Source organism: Pollicipes pollicipes, unplaced genomic scaffold (genome assembly GCF_011947565.3).
Source record: "Pollicipes pollicipes isolate AB1234 unplaced genomic scaffold, Ppol_2.1 Scaffold_4881;HRSCAF=5763_pilon_pilon_pilon, whole genome shotgun sequence".
NCBI classification, from domain to species: domain Eukaryota; kingdom Metazoa; phylum Arthropoda; class Thecostraca; order Pollicipedomorpha; family Pollicipedidae; genus Pollicipes; species Pollicipes pollicipes.
The window spans coordinates 6,451,264-6,478,232 of record NW_023596576.1 but is presented as its reverse complement, the minus strand read 5'-3'; the positions used below and the strand labels follow the sequence as shown (position 1 = coordinate 6,478,232).

General features: G+C 51.7%; 2 protein-coding genes across 2 annotated transcripts in view; both read right to left on the bottom strand.

The window, feature by feature from the left end:
• Positions 1 to 585: 585 nt before the first annotated feature.
• On the bottom strand, positions 586 to 9,112 carry LOC119099917 (AT-rich interactive domain-containing protein 3A). Its single transcript, XM_037223009.1, has 4 exons — positions 9,013 to 9,112; positions 2,556 to 2,742; positions 1,700 to 1,914; positions 586 to 1,191 (listed from the first exon to the last, which is right to left on the bottom strand). Exons 1-4 carry the CDS (start codon positions 9,107 to 9,109, stop codon positions 1,103 to 1,105), a joined length of 588 nt encoding a protein of 195 aa, XP_037078904.1. The 5' UTR covers positions 9,110 to 9,112; the 3' UTR covers positions 586 to 1,102.
• A 9-nt stretch (positions 9,113 to 9,121) lies between these two features.
• Positions 9,122 to 26,969, bottom strand: part of LOC119099690 (protein dead ringer homolog) — a gene marked incomplete at its 3' end in the record, with an annotated part of 22,086 nt that continues 4,238 nt past the window's right edge. Inside the window, exons 3-6 of the mRNA XM_037222755.1 lie at positions 18,118 to 18,190; positions 13,589 to 13,772; positions 9,571 to 9,732; positions 9,122 to 9,143 (exon numbers count right to left, since the gene is read on the bottom strand). Coding sequence (XP_037078650.1) covers positions 9,122 to 9,143; positions 9,571 to 9,732; positions 13,589 to 13,772; positions 18,118 to 18,190 — 441 coding nt within the window. The remainder of the gene's footprint in view (positions 9,144 to 9,570; positions 9,733 to 13,588; positions 13,773 to 18,117; positions 18,191 to 26,969) is intronic.

Genomic DNA, 26,969 nt, shown 5'->3' with positions numbered 1-26,969 from the left:
GCCACGATTTTAACGCTTTATTGTACCAGCGATGTCATGCGGAGGAACAGCGAATCACATCAACAACACCACGAACGCATAATTCACAACACGTGTCTTATTGAAACAGTCATAGCTTTTTTCTAGCGCAACACATGCTTTCGCGTATGACACCAGGTGATATGTGTCGGAGTTAGGAGGGATCTGCGTCGGCGACCGAGTTAAGGAGGAATCTTCAGCGACTTTCCAATGGTCCGGGACTGAAGATACGCCAGAGTTTGAGCAAAAACGGTATGGGACAATTGAATCTGTTACGGCACACGCGAGTTCATGCTTGATGACGAGAGATGAAAGATGGAATGAGGACAAAACACGTACAGTGAGTTTTTCGCGGCACCACTCACATGTGTGCACCAGAGTTTACACGGAACAAGCAAGTTTTCATTACTCAGCCACCCGCACGCGGTGCAACGAGGTGAACAGCACTGCCGTACAAGTGGCACGCAACCACCATAGGAACGAACTACTCGACATATGAGGCACGTAGTAAAAGGAACACACTCTTCTCTAAACTATGAGAGCTGTCAACGCCTTCAGCACCGTCGCTATACATCAGCTTTTGCTGAACACGTGATACGACTCGGGCCTGGATATCGACTACGACCACGCCGAAGCGCATAGGATACGTGTGTCTACTTTCTCTGGACTGGTAATGTTCCCTCCCTGAGCAAACGACACCTTGAAAACTCGGCCGCACGGGCTGCGTTTCATGCTAAGAATGACCTTTCCAAACAAAAGTACCGGCTGGAACCAATCCATGACTGTAAACCAAAACAAATGCATCAAAACAGTGCCACGCAGCCATGGGTTCCACTGAGAGGAACCGTGAAAGCAACCACTTCAACGAGAAAACACATTAAAACCAAGAAAAAACCTAAAAATCAACACCTATTCGTGAAATTGAATTCATGCTCAGCAATAGAAAACATCAATTATTCACAGAGATCTGCTGTCTGCAGCACGTGCGGCACGTCGCCATCTTGAGGGCAGGCTCGTCCTGCCGGCGGCACGCACACTAATACTTGTATCCATAAGCTCTAGATGACACCGCAAGCGATGTCCGCTAAACACGGGTGGTGCGTGGCTGAGCGAACAGCACGCCCTGGTAGCCTACGCCGTTCATCTCCATGCTCACCACTATACTGCTGTCGCCTGTGGAGACAGAGCCGCGTGGTGTTACCAGCTGGGTGCATTCGCCCTCGGGCGATCTGCCGGCTCACTGGCCACTCCTGACGAGGATATCAGTCCCCTCCACCAGCGCCGGCTGCTCAGCTCGGGCTGCTGCTTATGTTTACATCCGGAGTGCATCGATTGCCAACCATGTACCACTGATGACAACACAACGACGACGACTTGTGACGCCACAAACGGACGATCGGTGATGGAAAAGGGCTGGTGCGGATAATGGGTATTTGAGGCCCGTTCCTATGCAACCCGCTAGCGTCATTCTAAACTTGAAGCTCATTGGAGGACACGTCCTCCGTCCTCCTCGGTGGTGCCACCCGTGTGCGCTACCCGAACACTAATGCTTAAAACAGCGCTGTTGATGTCTTTCGCTGAAGGCAACCCCCTTCAGCAACATGTACCCTTACGAACAGCCATTATCAAGCCATGGCAAGAGCAAAGCCTCGGCGGCGAACGAGCTGCGCCGCCCGCTCACCTTTTGTCGAGATGCTCATCTTGGTGTGTGGGAAGGCATCCGGTCTCCCATTGCCTTCGTCTGAACGGGCCTTTTTGTGTGTCGGCGGAGACATCTCCTCTGGACAGTCCCGCTTGATATTCGAGTGCCGCTCTCGCTCCTTGCTCAGCGCTCTTACGCGTTCCTGCACCAGCTCGCACTCCCTCTCGCGCTCCTCATCTCGTTCTCTTTCTTGCCTGAAACGAAGCATACAAATTTCTTAGGGTGCGTTAGTGCATCACGTGGTTCTCTTTAATTGTGGCATGGCCATCTATGCGAGGGACTTTCCAAAGATCATCGGGGTAGGGGAGACCGAGTTTTAGGTCCATTCTCCCTCTGGTACACTGACACGTCTACCCGGTGACAAACACGATTAACGGTGGTGGTTACAAAGTATGCAAAAATCGTGAACGTTTACATTGCCACTTGCATCATGTCATCAAGCACACGCCATGTCTAAGCACGCCTGGTTCGTTCCCGCCGCTAAAGAAAGCAACAAACAAGGAGACTTAGCCGCTTCAGCGCCTTTCGCCATCTGGGCATCATCGAGTCATCCTAGGAGCCATAGTCCCTGCCTCGGTCTCGGTACCCTAACCGTTTCTGAGTCCATGACCTGAATCTCGTCTATATCTGACCACCTCGATGAACCCAGAAGCTCCGAGGCCCTGCTTCGGAACCCACCGCCATCTTGAGAATTCAGCGTCGTGTTGGATAACGGAATACTAATCGAGATAATGGTCACATGTATTGATAATATAACTACAAAGATAGCACGGTACCAGAACACAATGTTCACATGCGGTTAGAAAGCAATGCAAATGAGCGTGCGCCCGCCCACCTGGCCATTTCTCTGTGAACGCCGAGGTTGAGGGCCTCGCTCTGCGGCGCCAGGCCCATGCCCTCGGGCCTCCTGAGCGGCGGCGACGGCGGCGGCTGTCTGTTGCTGTACAAGTTCCACAGCGTCATCAGCGTGTCGTTAGGAGTCGGCATCCCAGGCGGACACATGCCGGCCAGGAACGGAGAGCCTGCGCAGAAAAAAAACATGGTCGATGGAGGCAGACCAAGATCTCACACGTGCCGTACAACTAGTGGTGCCAGATGAGAACCAAAAATTAACCACTTGGTTGAGTCCAAAAGCGGACTGATTTCTGAAATAGTATTGGCACGTTAACATGTGATCTTTTCTGTTCACCTGAAGTTCTGTTTCTGAAGTGTCCATATGCACTGGTCAGGAGCCCACAAAATACCATCCACTTTGTGTGGAACAAAATTACTTCAGATCCTGTTCTCACCCTCATAACCAAGGGAGGGGAAACCATAGATTACGTGCCCAAAATCCATTCTAAAAGGATTTCCTGTGCAGTTTTGCATACACTCAAGAAGCATGCCAGGTCTCTGTCAAGTTAACCCACGCCCTGATAGGAAGAGGGTCGATGCGGATCCTCTAAGTTTTTGAAGACACCTCACCGACACGTTGAGCAATTGCGCCCAAATTTTAATTCGACTTTAAAGCATTCATTGCGCGTGTGTTGACACCAAAAACGCGTTCATAGCTTGACCAGTTTCGGAGCAGCGACGATTTTTTGGGAACACTGCACGGCGATCTAAGTCAGGCGCCAACGGCGAGCGGCAACAGACGATGCCACGGAACGCGCGCGGCGGGCCGACATTTTTTTTTATTAACAGAGCCGTATATCATAAACATATACCCAAGTCCCACATACACCATCGTGCTCAAAATTAAACAGGTAACACGCCTCTTTATTTTTGTGTGGCCATGACGCGGGGTTTCGTATGCATGATGTCGGGCTAAAAAAGTGCAGCTGTCAGGAAAATTTTACCTTCGACCTAACGTAAAAGTGTCAATACTTAACCTAACAACATAAAAACTAGTACAAATCGCGAAATCTCACCGAGACTAATACATTGCTTTTTTGTTTTTTTTTTGTGCTAACATCCACCTTCCTTTTATTCTGGAAACGCGTGAGAGGGAGGGGTCGCATCGACCCACCTATCAATCCACATGATACAAAACCGTGAATCAGGACGAGGGTAAAAGTAGTGTGTTCAGTGTGCTTTGCACAAAAAACAGCAGTAAAACCTACGGTAGAGTAAGTTTTTCAGTACTTGAGTGTTCACTGGGGGCTCGCTGGGACTCAGCAGAGTCAACAAAGTGAATTGAACATTCAGAACTCATTAGGCGTACAGCCCACGCATCTTCACAAACAGAGGTTACCAATTACCAGTACCAGAGGTCGCCAATTCATGACCAACTGCTGTGCGCAGCACAAAAAAGAAAAACAGCAAACATGGGAAGAACAAAACACAGTGCTCAAGGCTTTGATTTATCACCAGTTTCCCGACTTACTGATTTTTCCTAACTTCGTACATATTTATCAGCCATGCTTGGTGTGTTCCCTAAATCCTTTAACAACAGGACCAACCAAGTAGGTATCCTTCCAAGGCAGGCTCCTCATTTGCAAAGTTTGCTCCATAAACTGTCTTTACGATGAACACGCCAAACTGCATCAGTCACATAATTCTAGCAGCCATTTTTGAGTGGTTGATTTCCGTCTTACACTTCGTCAGTGGAAATGCAAATTATTGATATAATAGAGGAGCAGAGTTGAAAATAATGCTTGCACGAGTTAAATAAAAAAAACGCTGTTTAGCACGACAGTTCATAACGGATGCTAAAGTGGTGAAAAAGAAGCAATACATAAGTATTCACCGCAAGGTGCGCTGCACGCAAGCTTAACAATAGGTGCTGACCTACAGGCGCGTGCGAAGCGCTTTGGTTCAAGTAGGGCGCTGCGTCGTCGTACTGGGACTGATGTGGCTAGAATATTTATTGGAAGAAGATAATGTTTTCTCCGATTTGGTTAATCTTTTCAGCCTTCTTGTTTGGGCCTCAGCAGAAAACTATGTGTTGCTGCACTGGTTTACGTGCGCGTGGTACCTGTCTCGAAAGTGGAGCGCTGAAATGCCCTGTGCAATGTTTGCAGTTGGGAGTAGAAGACAGATTGCTCTTAAAACGTAAATTCACCTTTTATACGACGGAAGTTCGCCGCGTGCTATGCACAGGCTAGTGTTTTTTCATCAGTCGTCATTCTGCAACTTTCCATAGCCTGAGGAATCTGGAAGGCTTGTGTTGCTTATTTCAATTCAGGGCGTTGAACGTACGTACTGAGTGACCCTGCCTGCTCCCAGACTTTATTTTGTGGCTGTAATGCTGAGTAATAACCATTTGCTCGGAACGTGAGGTCTGATTCACCTTTGTAGTGTCTTTGGCCCCATTCATCTCTCATGCAATGCCGTATCCATCGGTGGTGGTGCCCCCATACAGTGGTGCTGCCTTCAAGGCTGAGATTGTAATGCATTCACATGACATGTGCTGAGCTCTGTCTACTATTTATGAGAATGTGGCACATCATGCTATCTTATTTTAATGGATATTGTGAGCCATCAGCCATGTGTTTAAAACATGTACTTATGTAATAAAACCGCCTGGATGCAGTTGAGATGTTACTATTATTATTTATTCCCCACTTTTTATTTAGATTTAACATGCAACATTTCGCAATCTGAAATAATCAAAATTTGCTTGTTTAAGACATGACTAAAAATTTTGCCAATGACCGACTGAAAACCAAACCGATCAACACGGTTTTTTCGGTTTACTAAATTTTTGGTCCCCGAATGGAATCACTAGTACAAGCGGCGACCAGTGGACGAGGACCGTGGATCACTGGTACAAACGGCGACCGGTGGACGAGGACTGCGGATCACTGGTACAAACGGCGACCGGTGGACGAGGACCGTGGATCACTGGTACAAACGGCGACCGGTGGACGAGGACCGTGGATCACTGGTACAAGCGGCGACCAGTGGACGGGACCGTGGATCACTGGTACAAAGGTGACCAGTGGGCTTGGTGGCCATCCAGTGACCGCTGAGGGTGGCCACCATTTACCACCAGTGGCCCGCCGGTCCGGCGATGGCCCATCCAGGCCGCCAACCGAGGTCGCATTTTTCACGCCAGTGTCAGTTGGCCGATCAAGCCCACCACTGACCGCCTGGCTGACCGACTCGCCCGCCATCCGTCATCACAGCCCGGTGGTCAGCGCCAGTGAACACGCCTATCATCACCAGCGCGCCTCACGATCATCACCAGTGAATTCAGGGCATTGGGGCTTCACGACGCACTCAGCTGCCGAGGCCATATGGTGTCACTTGCCTGTCTCCCCGTCAGGGAGGGCGGGCACACCGCTGAACTCCCTGATCACCACAAGTGAAACTGCTGGCCATCATAGTGAATCCACTGTTGATCACCAGTGAACAGCCCGATCACTGCTAGTGAATACATTTATCATCAAAAGTGGGACTGCTGAGTGATCAGCACCAGTCAGCCTCGCAATCCTCACCAGTGAATCTCTCAAACATCGCCAGTGAACTCTCTGACAAGCGGGTGCGTTGGTGATCACCAGTGAACGCGCCGTTCACCGCCAGTTAATCCGCCAATCATTATCAGTGAGCCCACTGATCCTAACCAGTAAGACCGCCAGCGATCACAAGTGAACCCACTGATGAACACCAGTGAGCCTGTTGATCATCACCAGTGAGCTCCATGATTATCGCCAGTGAGCCCGCTGATCTTCACCAGTGATTATGACTGGCAGACCACCGCGAACGGTACCGGTGGCCCACCAACACCGGTGGACCAGTCAATCATAGCAGGTAGTCTTCACGGCCTGCCCGAGCCACCCGGCGGCGGCATTAATGGCTGCACCGTCGGCGGCATTAATGGCTGCTAATGGCCATTACGGAGAGGCCGGCGGGCCGTTTCCGAGAGAGCGCTGGGCCAAACCAAGGCCGATCGGCAAGATGCACGAGTCGGATATCAGAAACCGAGGATCAATCCGCCAGATAAGGGTAATCGGGCACGGCGTAACGACAGCTCTGCTCGGGGAAGCGGCCGGATCAAGGACGCCAGCGCGCGCACTCTGTGCCAGCAGGGTCGGCCAGATAAGCTTGAGGACGACTGTTCAGTGTTCAGACTGTGAAACGGGGTACTGAGATGCCAGCGATACCGCGTAACGGCGCACCACTATCGACCGAACGCAAATGCTCGGCGAGAAGGCTCGCTCCACCCAGAGTCCGTTCGGGTGTGAGGCTGGGTGCTGCCAATGATCGGGCGCTGCCTTGCGTGCGAGCGTACGATAGGTGAGTCATCATCATGACCAGTGGTGACCCAACGCAAGGTGGCTCCTCTTAGCTCACCAAGTGAGTTGCCCTAGGTAAAGTAAAGGTCAGTTTCCGGTGCAAAATAACTGAAAATTGGGAAGTGATCTCTATATTCCCTTGACGTTATGAGCGCTTCTCCTCATGTTTTCGGTGATGCACAGCCCGAGGCCCTAGTTAATTGGAGGCCAGTTGTTATGTAAATTCGTCGTCTCAGTGTTTACCTCGCCGGGAGCCGCACTACCTGCGATCCTCACAGTGCATAAATTACGCCACCAAACAATCACCAGGACCGCTGCACGCGCACACGAGCTCGGCTATCATCTCCGGGGGCCAACACGAGCCCTGAAGTCTAGGTCACAGCCGGCAGCAGGCATTGTCTCTGAAGCGGCAGCAGATACAGAGGGCTCTCTGGACCGGCAGCTCCCTGTGAGGGCTGCCACCTGTCCTGCAGGGCTGCATCGAGCCGGCAGTCTGGCCTGAGTGGCGCGCTGTCGGGGCGGAGCGAGCGGCCGCCGACGCCCAACTTCTCATCAGCTCTGTCGGGAGAGTCCCGACCCGTGCACCGCGCAGCTCTGATGAGAACAAACCGCATTTTTCTTTACACTTGCCAGCATGGACGCTGGAGCTGCAGGGAGCTGAGTGGCTTGAGGATCCGGGTCACGGCATGTGGTTAAGTTTGGCGTCAGGCCTATAGGCTATGGTGGGGAATGAAACCAAACTATTCGGTGCTGCTGTACCTCGCCCCTTCCTCCACGCTAGGCATTTTTCTTCGGCATGCTGGTCTGCAGTAAACCAGGCTTCTGGTTCGTCTTGGCAGAAACAGCACGGGTGGAACTTGATATGTCTTTGAGAGGGCCGTGGCCCTTTCCTCCGCGTCAAGAGAAATAATGGGACTTCCCTTCCAAATACGGACTTTAGCCCCAAACTGCTTTTTGCCAAACCATTTGGTAAGTCAGATTTCGTCCAGAGAAGTGTCCAAAAAGCGATTTAAAAGCGATGTAAGCGTCGCAGAAGGTGACCAAACGTAATGTGAGATCACTTCCGGTCATTAGCCTGGTTTGACCTTCAAAGAGCCCTATCTATATGAAGGTGCCTTGAATACTTGATGGTTATGATTTGGTTAGCAATTTTCCGCCAGAATCACCAGCGTTTTCAAGGCTACGGTCACCCTGGGATAAACGGGAGCAGAAAACACGTTTTTACCATTAGGTGAATGCGAATTCCCCCTCGTCGGGCGGTCACGCCGTGGCCAGGTACATTCGCCAGGTGTGGTTATGTAAATCGGACCTAACTACCGAACGATGACGTTAATGTGTTTTAAATGGAGACAAGTTTCAAAGCAGGGCTTGAAAATCAGCGAGATCGGCTTCAGTCATCGATCATGCACCTCTTTAGCGAGGTAAATGCTCTCGGACCCCGGGACTCGGGCGTCCGAAGGCCCGCGGGCTCTTACGCAGGACGCCCCCATTATTTCTTTCCTCCGGATGTGTTTCGCGTCCACGAGGATTGAAAACATGACGCAAGGTTCATATTTATTCTTGAAAGGGAGATGGACACCTTCGAAAGCTTAAAAGCAGGCTGAAGTGAATGCGCAGGATCCGTTGGTTCTGTACGTGACACCAGGAAGGTCACCCAAATTGTATCATAAGCACCGCACTTCGATTGAACTTCAAACATAAATAGCTTGTCAAAGCTGAAAAACGTCACTTCATTTCAAGTACGGCGGCCACCACAACTCCGCTCAAATCCCACCAGGAGTGTGGTCTCTCATGCAGATTGGGGGGTTCCAAACCCCCACATTTGAGAGGAAATGGGAGCAAATACGAGGATAAACCCGTTTTTGGCGTGCTTTGTGGGTAAGTTTGGCCACCTTTCCCTGGAGCGCCGGCTCCACCCTCCAACCTATCTTTCCAAAATTAGACTCCAGACCATGTCCGGCATGACACGTGCAGTATCGCCCGCAACGGGCCCGGCTGGTGCAGTGGTGCTACACCTGCTGGACAGCAGCAGAGGAACCAGCGGCCTGGCCGGTGTGGTGGTACTGTACTCACTGGGCGGCAGCGGGTGGCCTCCGGCGCCGTTGGTGCCGGGCCGACTGGTGACCAGCGACAGAGGAGACAGGCCCTGCTGATGCAGCGTGGTCGGCATGCCGTTGGATAAGCCGAACGACTGCGCCATCGAGCTGGAAAAGCACCCAAGTCAGGCCGACCCGCATCCAGAAGCTCAGAGCGAGAAACATGGCCGGAACACGCGGCACTCTGGATACCAAGGCTTTATTTCTTAGACTACAATCAGAAACAAGAAGCACTCATAAAAAGAGATTACACTCAGAAACGAACAATACATTTGGTTTTTGTTCATGTCTGGATCGTGACAGATGCATCCGTGCATGCCCAGAAAATTTTGCCAGCGGTTTGTGACATCCGCCAGGAACGTGAACGTGGCGCCACGTACTTCCCCTGATCCAGCCGCGATCTCTCGTCATCCTCGCAGCGATTCATGCCATGGTACCCGACACTCACAGTCTCAGCAATTGACCGTAATTGACGCGCCTGAATGACTCACACAACTGAACACAGCACACTACAGAAGTCCGAATCTGTTTGTACCTGGCCATGAGCGGCGACCTCTGCACGAAGTCGGCGTAAGAGGCGTTACTGTATCCGCCCCTGCGCCCCTCGCGTCGGTTGCCGTCTATGGCTGCCTGCAGGTCCGACGGACTGCTCAGGTTCTCCTTCTGACACTCTTGCGGGTACAGGTACTTCATGTACCTGGCAAACAAAATAAACATGTCCAGAAACTTCTTCCGAGACTCTCTGGGGTTGAAAGTCCGATAAGCTGTGAAACGGCACGTGAAACGCACTGAACTGTATACAGCGACGGGGCCAGAGCTTGCGACGAGAGGGCTAACATGATGTGCGATGGGGAGGGATATTCTGTTGCGAGCGAGACCCAGTCCAGTCAAAAGAACCTACGCAATGTCAGCAGACTAACAGAACCCACAAACACCAAAACGTACAGTACCTAGGGTATCAATAAACTTTCGATGTGGGCTTGCCCTGCTGCGTTTAACAATCGCTTTAGCAGCGCACTGTGCGTATTCTCTCAGCTGTCCGCTAGTCTTCTTACAAAATAACGGCTGCTGGCGCCTGATGTCGATGCCATAATGTGTAGTGTCCATGACATTTAAAACATAGTTTTCCTGACCGCCAGTCCGGAGATACATTCAGAAGTGTTGCCGAGAAGACTTGCGGTCGAAGCTGAGCGGCGCGTCGTGCGGGTCAGTCACGGCGCGTCCCAACACTGCACCCCACCCCATCCCACCCCCTTGGCTACACCACAGAGTGTATAGCGTAAAGCACCTGGTCTCAGACTGCTGTTGGTACAATGAAGAAGGGCTGATAAATGGCGTAGTTATAAGAGAAGGGCTTGCTATTGCTCCGCAGTGCACCTGCCGCACAACAATCACGATGAACGGAGCAATCTTCTCAATACCGTCGTGCCGTTCATTCTGGTGAAGTGAATAGCAGCCGCGTGAAATGCCATTTTGCACAGACTTGTGGTAGAACTTCATCTTAATGTCAACAAAATAAAGTTGCAACGTAAGACAGCACCAACTTGTTGACGTCCAAACAATTATCATGCGTGTCCGCAGGCAGGGTCTGGACGGGGACCCAACACAGCTGTGGTAATATTTTAATGAGATACTAAAGGCATCGAAAATGTAACTGCGGATCATCAATATCAGGAATGATGCAGTCCTTCTCACGCTCTTCACTGACGTTGCTATGGCCGTTCCTGATTGCTGTGCAACAATAAGGCTCGGTACATGCCATGGTCCACACATTTTCAGAAATCACGGCAAGTTCAAATCTTTTGAGCGGCATACAGAAAAAAATTGTATTTACTTATGATTGTCGGAGGCGGGGAGAGTTCGTATTTCACCATGCCGTTGAAGAAAATTAGTTGAAACGGAACAGTCTAACTCATTTGGAGCGAAACTCTGGGCTGTGGCAACGTTCTGGTGTCAAATACAATGGCGTGAAAATACTCCACAAGTGCCACAGAAACGTAACAATTAATATGAAAAGGTAAAGCTCATGAATAACAATAATAAGAATGATGAGACCACTGCCAACCTTTCGTGCATACTGTGACATAAATTATCATTTCGAACCACAGAACAGAGAGACGACGAACAGGACGATAAACACCACGTCTTAATGGCAGCAAGTGGCGAGTTGTGGCGACACGCACGACAGAAGCGGCCTGGCGGAGAAGGGAGGCCCGGTTTGGTCCACATCACAGGACAAGCACAGCCAAAAACCTGATTCTTCAGAACATTTGTGACGCGGCGGCAGAGTCGTTTAGTGGTGCCGTGAACATGTGGATTCATCGTTTAGTGGTGCCGTGAACATGTGGATTCATCGTTTAGTGGTGCCGTGAACATGTGGATTCATCGTTCAGTGGTGCCGTGAACATGTGGATTCATCGTTTAGTGGTGCCGTGAACATGTGGATTCATCGTTTAGTGGTGCCGTGAACATGTGGATTCATCGTTTAGTGGTGCCGTGAACATGTGGATTCATCGTTGCAAACCGGACGTAGGCGGGATGGTGCAGGTGGTGCAGGGACGAGGTAGGATGGTGCAGGTGGTGCAAATACGAGGTAGGATGGTGCAGGTGGTGCAGGGACAAGGCAGGATGGTGCTGATGGTGCAGGGACGAGGACGAGGTAGGATGGTGCAGGTGGTACAGGGACGAATGCTTCGCCATGTTCATGTAGTTGCTAGCCAAAATGAAGCTAACGGTATGGTTTTGATTTCCAGCACGGAGAATCGAAGCACCACAGTGGTGAGAAAGGTGAAATTGGGACCTGGGTCAGTAATCGTCACACGGAGGTCTCGACAGGTCCCCAACTAATCGCTCGTAACACTTGTTACTAGACCAGCATTGCGTTTTGTGCGCAAAAGTGATGATTTCATCGCTCACATGAAGTGCAATCGACAACTAGGTAACCTCGATGTCATTGCGACAGGTCATTTCCTGGATGATGTGTATGGTATTTTTATGTTCCGATTCCGCAACTTAAAAAGCGGGTGTCGGCTCGTTACATGTTGCCATTCCGTCGTTTTCTTTTCGTCATTCCTAGTTTTCATGTCCCCGAATCTACGTGCTGTCCTTCGACATTTAGCCTATCCTCATTATACCCCGTTAACACTTAAAAATGCGTCATCTGACCAAGCGCCATCCTTAAGCATGGCTCTTCAACGCGTTGCCGCTGAACGATCAACGACGAGTATTTCACCTCACTCTTAATCATTCCGTTCTACCGTCACGAAGAAACGAGGCGTGCGAGTTCAAATATGAAGACGTGCACGCATTCAGGCGAAGTGAAAATGGCGGTTTAAGCGCATGAGTAAAAGGATTTCACGGAAAGAGGGGCCGTGAAGGGAGAGGGAGAGAGTGAGAAAGGCAGAGGGTGAGAGCGGTGTGCTGCACTTCGTGCCTTTATATCGAGAGTTACGGCCCGCTAGCGTGCCGCGGCCTCATCAGGCTCCATGTTTTACTGATATTAAATCCAGGAATCAGGCGTCCGAAGGGCAACGGCGGACCGCTTATGGCGGATATAAACCTGCAATTATTTATGTAATTCCATCCCGACGCTGAGATCGCAATGGCTTTCGACAAGTGATACGCTTTACTGCAGGGCAGGCGGTCATGGGAAGGCGGCACCACTTCCATGCAATATGCAATAACAGGGCGGATCGCGTTGAGATCCGAGGTTCCTGAATATCATTACGGCTTAATGAGAACGAGTTATGGGGCTACGCGTAAGCCAGAGACGGCAATTGAAACCCAACGTCCGTGTAATCGTGCCGTAATGATCACGTCAGCAACTAGTTTCGAGTCAACACAGGATGTGCTGGCCTGCGCAGCTTGCACACGAACATCTGAGTACGCGGACAAATACGCACGATCATGTCATCCACTGGGTACCCAGGCAAGTGCACACAACCACGCCATCCACTGGGTACCCAGAAAAAATGCATGCGGTCATGCCATCCACTGGGTACCCAGACAAATGCACACGGCCACGCCATCCACTGGGTACCCGGAACAATTTTACACGATCATGCCATCCACTGGGTACCCGGAAACAATTTACACGATCATGCCATCCACTGGGTACCCGGAAAAAATTTACACGATCATGCCATCCACTGGGTACCTAGGCAAATGCACACGACCACGCCATCCACTAGGTACCAGGGAAAATACGCACGGCCATGCCATCCAATGGGTACCCAGGCAAATGCACGCGACCATGCCATTCACCGGGTATGCGGAACAATTAACACGATCATGCCATCCACTGGGTACCCAGACAAATGCACAAGACCATGCCATCCTTTGGGTACCCAGAAACTGAAGCCTCATCAACTGTAGAGCAAAGGATGTTTCTGTGAACATGCCTGTATCGCTGGCATTTACGATGGTGTTTGCCAGCACCTGGATGTAAACGCTTGCACGAACAAACATCTGTGACACCACTAGTTCAAGCTACGACAGGTCAGCTGAAACGGCTGTCTTTGACAACAGCCGGACGGCGACACTGATCCCCTTACTGTGTGCGCAGGGTGAAGGCTGCAGAGGTGATGGAAGAGGGCAGCTTCAGGCCCTTAATGATCTCCTGCCACAGCTTCTTGTTGATGACTTCCACCAGCCCACCACGGGCTACCACCAAGTTGTACAGCTCGTACATGTCCAGCACCTGCTTCGCCATGATTGGCAGACGACTTATTGGGGTCCCTGAAATCGCAGCAGAACGAACGCGTCAGCCACCCGACAGGCGTCATCCCAAACGAAGCAACGGCCAGCGCTGTTGGAGCGGACGTGGAAAAAAAACGGGACGCCGGCACCAACGGCGGCTCAGGGCGGGCAACATCAAAACACACGCATGAGCCTGTCAGAGTCCACGGGCCACCAGCACGCGGTTCCCATTAATTGCGCCCCGATCTCGATAGCTAACAGTACCCCGAAGAGAAGACGCCCCGGGCTTTGTGTGCACGAGCGTGCGCAAGCCGGAGCAATACGCTCCGCCAAGAACTGAAACAGTTCTTCGTGGTGACGGTTCCGTCGGGGGTTTGCTTGCAATCACCACCTCAGTCAACGACAAAGTATTGAACCACTGGTCCCCAGCCCCGGCGCCCGCCAAGGACCTGCACCTTGAGGCACGACACGGATAGGATGGTGTCAGGGGAACCAGCTGAGACCGGGGTCCGGCTGTTATGTTGTGTCACGCGACCGACCGGATCAAGCTGTCAGGCGGCCGGGGAAGCTCACCCCGAGAGCGCGACTCAGAGCTGCTCGGAGCCACTCAGAGCTGCTCAGAGCGACTCAGAGCTGGGGAAAGCTTAAGCCTGTATCAGCGACAGCCGACACCGCCCGACGCAAACCCAGTCATCCTCTAGAGGAAGAAGAGCACCCTCCTGCACGTGTGCAGCGCAGAGGGCCTGTCCTACAGGAATGCGCGACGATTTCGTGTCTCTTTACCAAAGAGTGTTAACGCACGGCTCTCCGTCTACCGCACATGGCTCCATGAAGTGATTGGATTCCATGTTCACTGCTTAGTCTCTGGACACTGCGCCAAAGGCCACCATGCTGGTATCACACGACCGTCGTACGATCCATCGGACAAACACATCCAAATTGTCTGCGCTGGTGCGACCGCTTCCCAACTTGGATCCGACATGATCACGATGTTTGGTTGACATGGGAGTTGATGCTCTGGTACTTTCTGTGGGGTATATTTCAAAGTCCCTCACATGATATGCTCTTTCCTCGGCACAAGGATAACTCGATCAAACACTGGACTGCGGCAGGGGTTGGTGAGCCCTGGCGTAAACTACTGCTGCCCGCAATCAGCACAGACTCACTTCCGTGACACGTGCCGGTGGACTCGAGGGAGGGGGTAGCGACAGCCGGAGCTGGGTTCAGCGACCTGCGATCCCCCGGCGCCGACGCCAAACAAGAGCGGCCGTCGTCCGCGCGAGCCGTCCGGGGGCCCGGACGTGACGTCATCGCCGATCCCCGAGCCCGCGTCACCCGAGTCGGCAGGTGGTGGTGAGTGGTGCCCGGCCGTGAGCCGACGCCGAGATTGCGCCGGCGGGGGAGAGGGGGGGGGGGGGGGGGAGGACGCCACCCTGCCGCCAGATGTCCAGAGGACCTCGATCTGCCTCTCCGCTCACGCGCCAGGTGTCGCCGACCGCGACGCCCGCCGTCGACGACGACAGAGCAGCTGGCGTCGAGGCGTCAGGCCACAAAGCAGGCCAGAGCCGGGCACCAGAGAACCAGCTCAGTACTGTTAGGCCACAGAGCAGGCCAGAGCCGGGCAACAGAGGACCAGCTCAGCAGTGTTCGACCACAGAGCAGGCCAGAGCCGGACACCAGGGGACAGTCCGGCAGCGTCGGGCTACGGAGCGGGGCGGATCCGGGCACCGGAGGGTCAGATCAGCAGCATCGTCGGCCCGGGGAGTCCCGTAAGGCGGTAGTGATCTGCGCAAGGCGGGGGAGGGGGGGGGGGGAGGGGAGGGCGACCGGGCACGGTCAGCCACCGCCCCGCCGAACTGGCTGCGAGGGCGCATACCGCATGCGGTTGTTGACGAATGTAGTGCAGCACTGAACGAGAAGCGGTCAACAAAGGGTCGTGAGGTTGTGTCGGTAGGGCTGATTGACACTGGAAACGTCCCCGGCCGCACTCCCACATCCCGCTGACACCCAAGTGACACCCAGTGAAAAAGGCCGCCGCAGTGAAAAGTTCGTGCGGTGATGTGGGTGATATGAACAATGGCTGTTGTCCCCATGGGCGAGTATGCATCCATATGCCTCACAGCATGCGGAAACAGAGCTCAGCACATTCACCATCAGAGGACTCATAATGTAATTTAATGCATGCAGAAATGCAGTATGCAATGATCATACTGTTTATCATAATATGATAAGATCGGCATGCCTAGCCAGGACTGACGTCAATCGACATTTAAATGGGAATATATACAGATTGGCGATCATGCGTGTGTCTTTAGCTGCAGGCTCGAGATCCGGTCATCATCGTGTTATAAGACGTCTCGCTCCTTGGAATGCACACAGTCACATCAAGCCGTCAGCCACGTGGTTTTCATCCTAAAAAACTTCCAGACCTTCAGACTGTCTTGTTGGTTTTGCCGCAACTGCGTTAGTACAAATGTCGCTAACTTTCACTACTGTGCGCCCTTTTGTAAGGCAAAAGCTATGACCTTTGATGTGTGCGCCCGCTGTCGCCATTGAAGAAACACGGCCCGGTTGACCTTGGAGATCGCATAAAATTGTAGCATCCAATCACATAAATATGTTGGAGAGATAATGGGCACCTTGGACATTCTAGGGTGCCTCTCGTAAACCCATAATGTCCCATGGGTCCAACACGCGGAAATTACACACAAAGCGTCCGGCCGGGAGAGACGGTGGGGTTTGACACAGGAGAAATGCGGCAGCACTAAGACGCCCGTAGCCGGTAATTTCGTATCGTTTATGAAGACAGCTTTACTGGGGATGCGAATTGTTCTGGCTGATTGATAGTTCTGATAGGAGCGCGGGATAATTTCCACTGCGAGGCCTAGTCCCGGGCCGGAGGCGTGACAATGGCAGGCATTCCGCCGGATTCCGTGGAATACGTCACTGGCCGGGCGACAGTTTCGGCGTCCCGGCGCGCCGTGACGACCGCCCGACGCTCCGCGACGCAGTATACCACGCCATTCGGGAGAACAAAGGCAACGGACGGAGCCGCGGGCCGCTGGCACCCCGGACTCGGGTGACGCCGTCGGGTGGGCTCCCACTCCCGCCGAGCGATGGCTTACAGGCTGCGCTACGTGGCGTTCTGAGGTTTGGCGACCCCCGTAGGAGACGACGCTCTCATGCCAGTGTTCGGAGCACCGACTCCGTGCCCATCACCTCCATGACCCGTCTTGTATGTAAGCCATGACAGCACTCTTTCCACGCCTTCAGGTAAGGTGAGTTCCGGACGCCGATGGTCATCTGAACCCATGAAACCATGTGGATTTGCGGCCATCCACGGTGTTGGAATATTAATGATAGTTCATTTTTCATTGCGGCTGTTCCGTGCTGTTTACCTGAGCCCGTGCTTTTCTTCACATTTCACCCTGTTGGGGGGGGGGGACATATAGGTGGTATGACCCGATTCAGAACAGCAAGCTTAGCGTGCTTCCATCCAAGCCCGGTGCCAGCACCGTCCATTTCAAACACCCAGACTAAATCTGACAAACATTCAGAGCTCATCACTCAGCTGCGGCTGGAGACCATCCAAACCACCGATTGATTTACCGTAGAATGGGCATAAACTTCCCACGCTTGATAGGAGCATTATCATAAATTGGCGCTGTAGTCCCGGCCACCCATCGACACACAGCATGGCCTCCAGTCAGAGCCACACCTCGCAAGACGGATGGGGCGAGCCGGTCCGCCGCCGTTCGAACACAGGCCCAACACTGGTCGGGCATAGGGCGAGCCGGTCCGCCATCCCCGCACACAGCCCCAACACCGGTCGATATAGTCGGCCACACAGTTCGCTCACACGACTATACACAGGGGCGTAGGAAAGTCCCGAGAAGTCCGGATTGAGCCCATTTCTTAGTCAACCCCGCCCGCACCACCACACGGTGGCTGCAAGACCTCCGTAGAAACTGAGAGCTGGCATGCCTCTTCTTTTCCAGCGCTTACGGCATAGGGCATTACATGCCAAATTCATAGAAACGTGCCTTGTTATGTCCCCAAAACAGGAGTACGTGATGGGCCCTTACGGGACATATACGGGCATATACACATAGTGCACATACGGCACAAACACATAGGGTCTACCGAAAAGCTTTATGGCTTGTGTACACACTGCGTACTCAATTGGGACACTTCCTGATTTTTACGGCACGTTGTACTTAGTTCGTCTTCATTTATGCTACGCACAGGAATTGCAACGTCATCATCAATAGGCCGGCAAACGAATGGTGACGTAAAATTCAGGAGCGGTATCCATAACCGCTATAAAAGTGTTGCCTGTTTGTGCATTTGGAATGTGCAGCAAATCCGCCAGCTGAAGACTGACCTCTGTTGTGCATGAACCGGAACAGGTCGTCTAGGAACTCCTTCCTCTTGGGGTTGTCGTCTATCTCGTACAGCTGGAAGGAGATCTTTCGTTAGAGAACGACAGGAACAGCCCCAAAAGGAATGATGCACAACCTACAACGCTCAACGCGACGCACAAGTAACTGGACAAGCTGTGGTCAAGATCCGTATCGTGCAGTGCATTCATTCTCAGCGCCCTGTCCTTCCAGCTGTGCTCCACTAAGCTGTCGTGTGCCGTTCAATGATCATGTCATCCATGCACGGGTGTATGGCAGTAACCAGCGATGCACACAACACGCCCCACCAGGAACTCGTGGACCGCCATTGTAACATCCTCTACGCACAGCCCTTTTCCAAGGCTGACATCGAGCCTCCCCACCCACGGGCAGCCCTGGCCAGTGCCTCGCGCGCGGGCCGGTACCCAGCTCAGCGTCACCAGCCGCGCGGCGGCGGCGGCGGCGGCGGCGCGGCGGCGATGTCGGAGGTGGTCGAGCGCTCGACGCCGCGCGGTTCCCGGTACAGCTCGTGTCGGACCGGCATAACCGGCGGCGCCGCGCCGGCGCTTCGCCGAAGCCGCGCCGACCGCCGCCGTTGCCCACAGCCCGAGAAGCGGCCGTGCCGCCGCCCGGTCAGCCCAGGTCAGGGCAGTGCGTCCCACATGGAGCCACATCAGAGGCTCGCTGACAACCAGGGTAGGTTGGGTCTCTGCATCCTAAGGACGCGAACTTTGGATCTAGCCAGGAGGCAAGCGTGTGGATAGATGGGTAGACTTTTGGTTGGGCTGACCTATCGTAATTCCTCCTTGAAAGACTGGCCCTGGATGCCCGATCGGGTCGCTGTGGCTACAGCTCCAGCGTCTCTTGGTGCTGTAAGCTCGACCCTAGATCATCTGATTAAGAGCAGGTGGCGAGTGCTCTGGGAAAGAAAACTCATACCATGCGTATTAAATACATTGAAGTTAACATAATCACGTGGAAAGACGCAGCTGCGTTTCAACTGCCGTGAAATAACTGTGATGATTTAAAAATGGTATAGGCCTGACTGCTCTGACAGCTGCAGAACCCGAGTTGAGATTTCTGTCTTGTCTTTCCGTCACGTTGCTAAAAAAATCTGAAAATTGTAGCTGCAAAATGGTGATTGCCGAACTTCCAGCAAAGGCCAAAAACCGATGAGACATTGCACTTTAACCAGATGGAAAGCTGAAAGCAGCAATCCGAATTGACTATGTTGTATTTGTAATGTACGCGTGCGTCGACTTTTTAGGCCCAAAAGCCTACACAGCAGATGCAGGTGTTAAGCGTTACAAACGTCGGGACTACAAGGCTCTGATAGCCAATGCTCAAAATATACACCCGATGAGGGGAGGATTGAACATAACTGGAGATGTGTTTTGAAGAAAATGGTACTTAGTATCATGCACACCTAGCTCCTGCTCAAAATATGTTTTACGAAGTACTGGAATCGTCAGCCAAAAGATGCAGAGGCATACGCCAGCAGCGGGAACTAGGCTGACGTTGAGTAGGCCCGTGGCTGGGAAAGAAGTCCAAACTATCTCGAAAACTCAGTTTCTCGCTGAACTTCGTCTACTTTATTTTCGGCGCATTAGGAAGAATGGCAAACAGTACGAATACTTCGTCTTACCTTTGTTATGGTTCAGAAGACAAGATTAAGCAGCTCGGAATGATGACAAGTCATTAACGGGTATTAACCCAGAGTAACGGGGCCCGACCGCCACCATACCCATTGCCTCAGGCGTTAATCCGCACCACAGCAGAAATCTTGCCACTTCTGCACTTCTTTTTGGGCGGCTAACACAGTAGCCCTACAGCCTACCGTGCTGCCATAATGCCAGTACATGATGGGGTTCCACCCGCCCACACGCTGACCACGCCGAAGCTAAAACTTCGCAGAAATTCTGCAGCGTGAAGGACGGAAGCCTGGAAAAGCTATCATGCTGTCAAGGTAGGACGCCGCCACCTTACACGCATTTAACTCAAAGACGAGTTTTCGGCGAGCTCTTCAGCGAATCTGAGGCCTGGCTGACTGCATGAACCAGGCAACAGGCTGCATATGTACACCTGCATCTGGAATTTCTGCATCCGTTGTCTCATGCTTGTGGGATCGAGAAAATGTCTGTATCCGTAGACGACCGCAGTCTGAGCATGCAAACAGACATTAATTGCAACAAAATGTCTGGTTACTGCCCAATTGAACAATTCTGCAAACTCCGCCGGAGAATGCGTCATTAATGTCCATTTCGCCCCCAGAAGCGCTTCCGCACACCATTCAGGCCTATTATGGCCCATTATGGGAAATAGACCGTGGTCCAAAGTAGCGTATTGGATGTGAAACGTGTCATTCCTAAGCCTTCTGTGATGCCGCGGTGCAGCCCGTGAGCTCTAGGCTCCAGCAGGATTCAAATATCATGACGAGACTCGATGCAAGATGCGTGCTCCTTGTACCGATGACAAATATCTTGAGGCCCGAACCGGTTGCAAGGCATTGTGGTTTGCGAAGCAGTGATGAGCTGATTCGGACTGAGTCATTTTTGACTAGATCGAGATTTTGGGTTTCTTGGACGTCCCGTGACGTTATAAGAAGGTATTTCAGAAGACTCTGTAAAGTTTCAAATGATCTTTCTGATATAACACAAACGTGTTGCTTCCAACGCAAAACTTTATCAGAAATGTTCATTTCACAAATCTTCCAATTTACGTTGTTACGCGCCACGACAGGCAGCCACTTTTCGCACGATATTCCCAATTTCCTCTTTCTACAAATTACAACCTAATATGGTTGCCTAATCGCGTAGAATAAGAGCGCCTCCCAGGCATGTCCTCCCTTGCGGATTAACGGGAGTGTTCCATAGTTATATGGAGTTTTGAACTGAAATAGCCACATTGAAAACCCTACGGTGCTGTTCTCAATCCTGCCCTTTTCAGGACCTAAGCACCTCTAATTTCTGAGCTACACGCCCGCTAGAATGGGAAAAGGAATATCGGGGAGATTATTTCAAAGCCGCTTTGGCATCCATAACGTCATAATAACGTGAATCAAATCCTGCCATTCCATAAGCCATGCGGCGATCAAGACAACAAAATATATGTATCGAGGCGTCCATATCTGGCGTTCGTGAGCGCGGTTTCAGATATAACATCCGTCAACTGGCCCCCAATCAATGTTGTGCAAGGTGTGATGAGGTAATCAAACCATGACGCATTGAGAAGCATATTTACTAAACAGAGAATTGTGCTGTCTAGAGCAACCTTTTCCACCCAAAATGCATACCTCTAGTTATAAGTGAGCTTGTTGCATCATATCTGATGCTTGCCCCAGTATCTTCAAATGTGAAAAATGTTTTTAATGGATGACCTTTGAATGGAGAGCGCCTGGTAGCAGTAGGTTGGACACACTGTCGGTGGCATTTGACATGGCGACAGGCAAGGGCCCGGTGGCCTGAAAATATTTTTCAGTCTGCATGTATGTGCGTTAAGTTTAAATGAGAGTCGGCATTAAATTTTACCTTGCAACAACGTAAAATACAACCCAACCCGTGAAACCTGACTTGCAGCCTGACTGGCTGGTCGGCGAGGTTGGCAATTGAAGCCGATTTCAGCACGGAGCGCCATGTAAAGTTGCCATATTCCAAAATTACTTTAAAATGTCACTGGTGTGTGACTATTTTTGTCGCACCGAAGTGTGATGAAAATAGGCTGAGTTGAGGTAGGTGATGACACCGAGCAGCCAGAAAACATACTGAAGTCACGTTCTCACATAAGGGTGCGTCGCTCACGCAAAGCCAGTCGAAGGCATACAAAGTTGAAAACTCCGAACACAGGCAGCGGATTTTAACCAAATTTGTGCAGGACATTGAGTTGCCTTTCCACCCTTATCACCACATGCAATTTCATTTCATTACCTATTTCGTATCGCTAAATGTTGTATCATTACCGCGAGAAAAGCGCTAGAGCATTTCACCAGTGCGACTGCGTCTTCGCTCACCATAGCATCGGGGTGGCGGCCAGATATGGGCGACTTTGGAGAATAATCAGGTCAGCAAGCCTCGTCTGTTTCATGCTGTGCCTTGTGATACTGTTGTTGGTCTCATTCTTAGTTAATGACACGACATTGTAGCGCTGGAGTGGGCATCTCTCTGCTGATGTTATGTTGTAGACGGCTTACAACGTTCTCGCATGATGTGGCATCATGCATGTTTGCCATCTCATAATAGCTATAGCAGCTGTAATCCACCGTTTCTGAAACCATGTTTTCTGATTATCCCGCGTCTCTTACGTGACCTTTGAGCACCACGCAGCGATTTTTCCGAGACTGCCCCAAAAATTCCTAGTTTTGCGTTCACGACTTTGAATTGTGCGTTTCCAGGTCTGCAGTATGGCAAGCCTGGCCGTGGCTCTTGTCCGCCCCAGCAAAGCAACCACGACCGTAGCGACCAGACCTTTTCGCAGGGTCTGTATTGCCAGTCATTCCTGCCTGGCGAGGGCATTAGGTACACTTTTGATAATTTTGGACGGACTTTTCTGGTATCTACGTCAACAAGCGTCCATCTGCATATTTTGACCTTTTTCGATACACCAGTGCAGCGGCGGCGCACCGACTTTGACAGCTCCGCCTCTGGTGGTAATTGACCCGTTTGCCCCAAACCGCTTTGGCGACCTGTGACACCAGGTTTTCTGCCAGGCTGCTGGTCGCGTCACGGACAGCATGACCTTGGCGCTTGTTGCAGACCATGTCTGTCTAAGACATGTCTAGCCAATATATCTAATATGTTTCGAATAATCTTATATATATTGAGATATATGCCGATATATAATGTAGTTGTAGCTGTGCAATACATCTATGCACATATATATATATACATATATATATATATATATATATATATATATATATATATATATATATATATATATGTATGTATTGCAAGTCAAGACGTATTTGAGGTTCGAAATCCCTCAGATGCTCAGTTTGTCAAGCTTCAGCCCAAGTGTCGTTCGCTCACGCCACGGCTTCTTTTTGACGGGAAAATAACTAGCAAGAGATATCACGCGCAGACGCGGATTCCATCTGTTTCGATGCGAGCAGATTGCTGAAAGACGCCGCATCTTCCTGTAGCAAAGGTACCAGCATGCTGCGTGGACGAATATAGATCCCGGCTGGGGCCACGGTCGATATTTCGGTACAACGATGCTAGCCAGCCCGAACTGGCCGATGCCGTGCCACCGCTCTCTAAAGCTCACACCGCTGCGCATGCCGGTCCGGCCGGCCGGCACGTCTGGCAGCGGGTGGGGACACTGCGTTCGCGCGCGAGGCCGACCGGGCGAGTAGCCGAATATTTCTTGCAAGGGAAGCCAAATAGTACTTGATGTCCGAAAACTGCCTAACAGCGACAGCTTTTTGCTGAAAAAAATACAGCAAATTCTAAAAATAAGCACGGGTAGCGGGAGCAACGCACCATCAAGTTGTTTAAGAACTGTTTAGAACACTCGAGCACATAACCAGGCAAAGTTTTTAAGAAGAATACCGACAACGCGAAAACATAGCAGCTCCAAACAAACAGCGACTCGTTGCCAACAGCATGTCTTCCTCAGTTTTCCAAATGAAGGGCAGCTTGCGCCACGCACGACGATGCCAAACTACGGTCCACTCCATCGCGCGGATGGGCGGTAATGGGAATAGCTCATAAACAATGGGAGCTAGTGCATATTTCACCGAGACCTGGGCTGGATCAGTTCCAGCCCACCCCATATACTGAGACCATAGCTGCCGAACTTAGCTGAACAATTTTCGCAAGGGACATGCCTGCAGCGGCAGCTGTGCATTTAGTTTGCATTTTACGCCCTCACCCCCCCGCCTCCCCCCCCCCCGCCCTAGCTGGCGGCTACCTGGCGCTCCAAGCACGAGCTATCACGAGATCTGTGTCAGCGGATCAGTGACATGAAACGCTAAACTGATCACATCTTATGAAACCGCGGTGTAGACTTACATGTGAAAATGTAAGGTATGGCTTGCAATTAAACCAAAGCCACGTTTATCGACTGCCGTGATGTTATTCTGCAACTTACAGACATTGCTAGAAAACTCATAACGTGAACATTTTCATGATCGCATTGCGTGTCGCAGCACCCCGATTTTTGAAAGGGTTTAAAACGCAAGCATTGACACAAAATGCATTATTTCGCTACTTCACAAAATTTTTAACCTGCCGATAGCCCGCCAAATTTGGCCCACCGATCAGCCAAAAGCCCGCGAGCTCTGGCCGGGTCAGATGTGGCGAGTTGGCGGGTTAAAAAGCTGCGCCTCCCGTCCGCACCCTGGGGAAGGGCAGCTCCGCTGCGGCCGCACCCACTGGTGATACACCGGCGACGGCACCCTACAGCGGCCGGCGCGGCGGGCCGCCTGGTCGTCAATCCCGACCCATCTTCCGCGCTGTGTTTAATGAGATAGCCGGTAAGCTATGAGTCGATTGATCTGAAGCCCAACAAGTGCGCGTGAATTTATCCAATTTCCCGCATGAATTTCAATTGACAGCGGGCGTCGGGGCCGACGCTCCCGAAGTGCTTCCTGACAACCTGACATTCCTGACAAGTGAGGTGTGACATCGCGCCGCGCCGGGCGCGTGCTGCCAGCGGGCCTCAGCAGCAGCCATGCTGATTCATCGCTTGGCTCCCTTCACGTTCGGTGTAGGCACTCACACTCGCATCACCCCATGATCACGTGATCTGGTAATCAGGTCCGCCTGCGTGGTGATTGGTAACCTTCGCAAACGCTTTCCGGACCACTTTCGCCAGGGCCGTATGCAGGATTTCTCAATGCGGGGGGGGGGGGGGGGGGGTCAACAAAACGTTTCATAGAAAATCGCATGTTGGCGCACAGATGTACGCAAAATTTATTATTTAACATGCAAAAATATTGCACGTTTTAAATCTACATGCCGTTAAAACTGAATTTTTGTCATTTCCGGAAGATATTGACATGCATATGCAAAAATGCATGTTTATGTAAAATTGTATATGGCGCGCACGCCCCTGATGCTCGCTGTCCCCCTTGCATGCTGTACACCACTGACTGTTGCGATCCGGTGGTACCAGGGTGACATGACATGACACCAAGGTGGCATGTGCTAGTGATCAGTGGCATAGCCAGGATTTCGCCCCGAAGCGGAGTAAATCGGATCATAGGGGCCCTTCCCGTCAACGGAACCCTTCTTCTCCGCTAAAGGGGCCTTTGTACGTTTGGAGTCCTATTCTGATGCGTCAGGGACCTGTTCCTATGTTAGAGAAACCCTAGGGTGGTCTTCGTCACTGAGGCTTTTGGCCGCGAGGACGTGGGGGGTGGGGGGTGGGGGGATTTCTTCTTCACCGAAGCTAAGCGGGAAAGGGGTGTCACGCCCTAGAAGTCGGCTTGGCAACGCTCATTGTGCCTGTGCCTAATCCACAACGTTAGAAAGGAAGAAAAAATGCAGCGGTTTAATATTTCTGGTGTTTGTGATTTTTAAAAGTGCAAATAGGCATCGCGATCTAAATATTTTGATCGCTTCCCGAAAATGCGATACAAGAGCATTACACTTTAAGTGAGCCTTCGGTAAAAAAACTGGCGAAACAGTTCTGGTCCTGCATATTTTTGTGGACCTTCCCTTCAAACGCCTGGTGGGCCGTTCAGTCCTTGACGGGTGATAGAGTCTCGGAGGGCCTCCTACCCTGAGACGTTCATTGGAATCGCTAGACGCACGGTGCCGAAGTGCCCTGTAGTTGAGGTTACAATCACTGAAGGCATGGTGCTGACGTGTCCTGTGCAGGTTAAACTTGTACTGTACCTGTACAAAGTCGGAGACCTACCATAGATAGCTCATGAGTGATTTGTTGAGGGCACTTCGGCAGCATTTCGGGGCTAGTCCTTCAAAAAAAAAACGCTCGTTTATCTTGAGATATACATTCAGAAGCACTGCGTCATGCTGATGATCTCAATTTCATGCTAAATGACGCAGACGCTACAAAATATATTACGGTCAGTCAGGTCGTCCAAGATCAAACTAAATCCAAGCCGCCGAATAAAACAACGTGAGCCATATTCGACCTTCCACGGTTTGGTTTGGCGCAACACAGATTATATCAACCTTGCAGCGTACGCAAACATGGATACATTTTTAAAATGAAATATGAATTGGTAATGACCAGGAATTATAAATGACTCCACCAACATAGTCCGAAAGGCTCGTTACAGAACACCCAGACCGATGCAGTGTCACGTGACGTCATGCCATGCTGCTTTCCGCCTGGCTTAGCACGCCTAGTTCTCCAGACGGCATAGCGGCTCGCCCAGCCCCCTCGCCCAGCGAAGCGGAGAAAAACAGTCAGATCGGTGAGGCTAGGGCTTGTGCGCTAGCTCCAGCTGATAAGGACACCGAAAACCCTTCCACAGACGCAGACTGGGGCGCAAACAGATGGAGAAGCAAAGACACACACGCGTCCATAGACATCGGAATCCCAACACGTCCAGCATGCCACCTCAGATGCACACCGGTGACCGAGAGCGCGTGCGCGGCACGGCCGCGACGGTGGCGCGTGAGGAGCAGGCCAGCCAGCGGACCGTGGCTGTTCGCTCCAGGCCCGAGCGCGACCGCGCTGACATTCCACATGGCCTGGACTGGATTCGTCGATCAGCCGACTTCACGAAACAGCCGGGGCACGCTCGAGAGAAACCAGCCGCTTACTTCGGCCTCCTTCGCCACAGCAACACAAACGTGCTTTGTTCTCGTGGCCGAGACAGTTTTTGTCCGCGCTAATGCGCTGGCCAGCAGAGGGCTGATTCGAT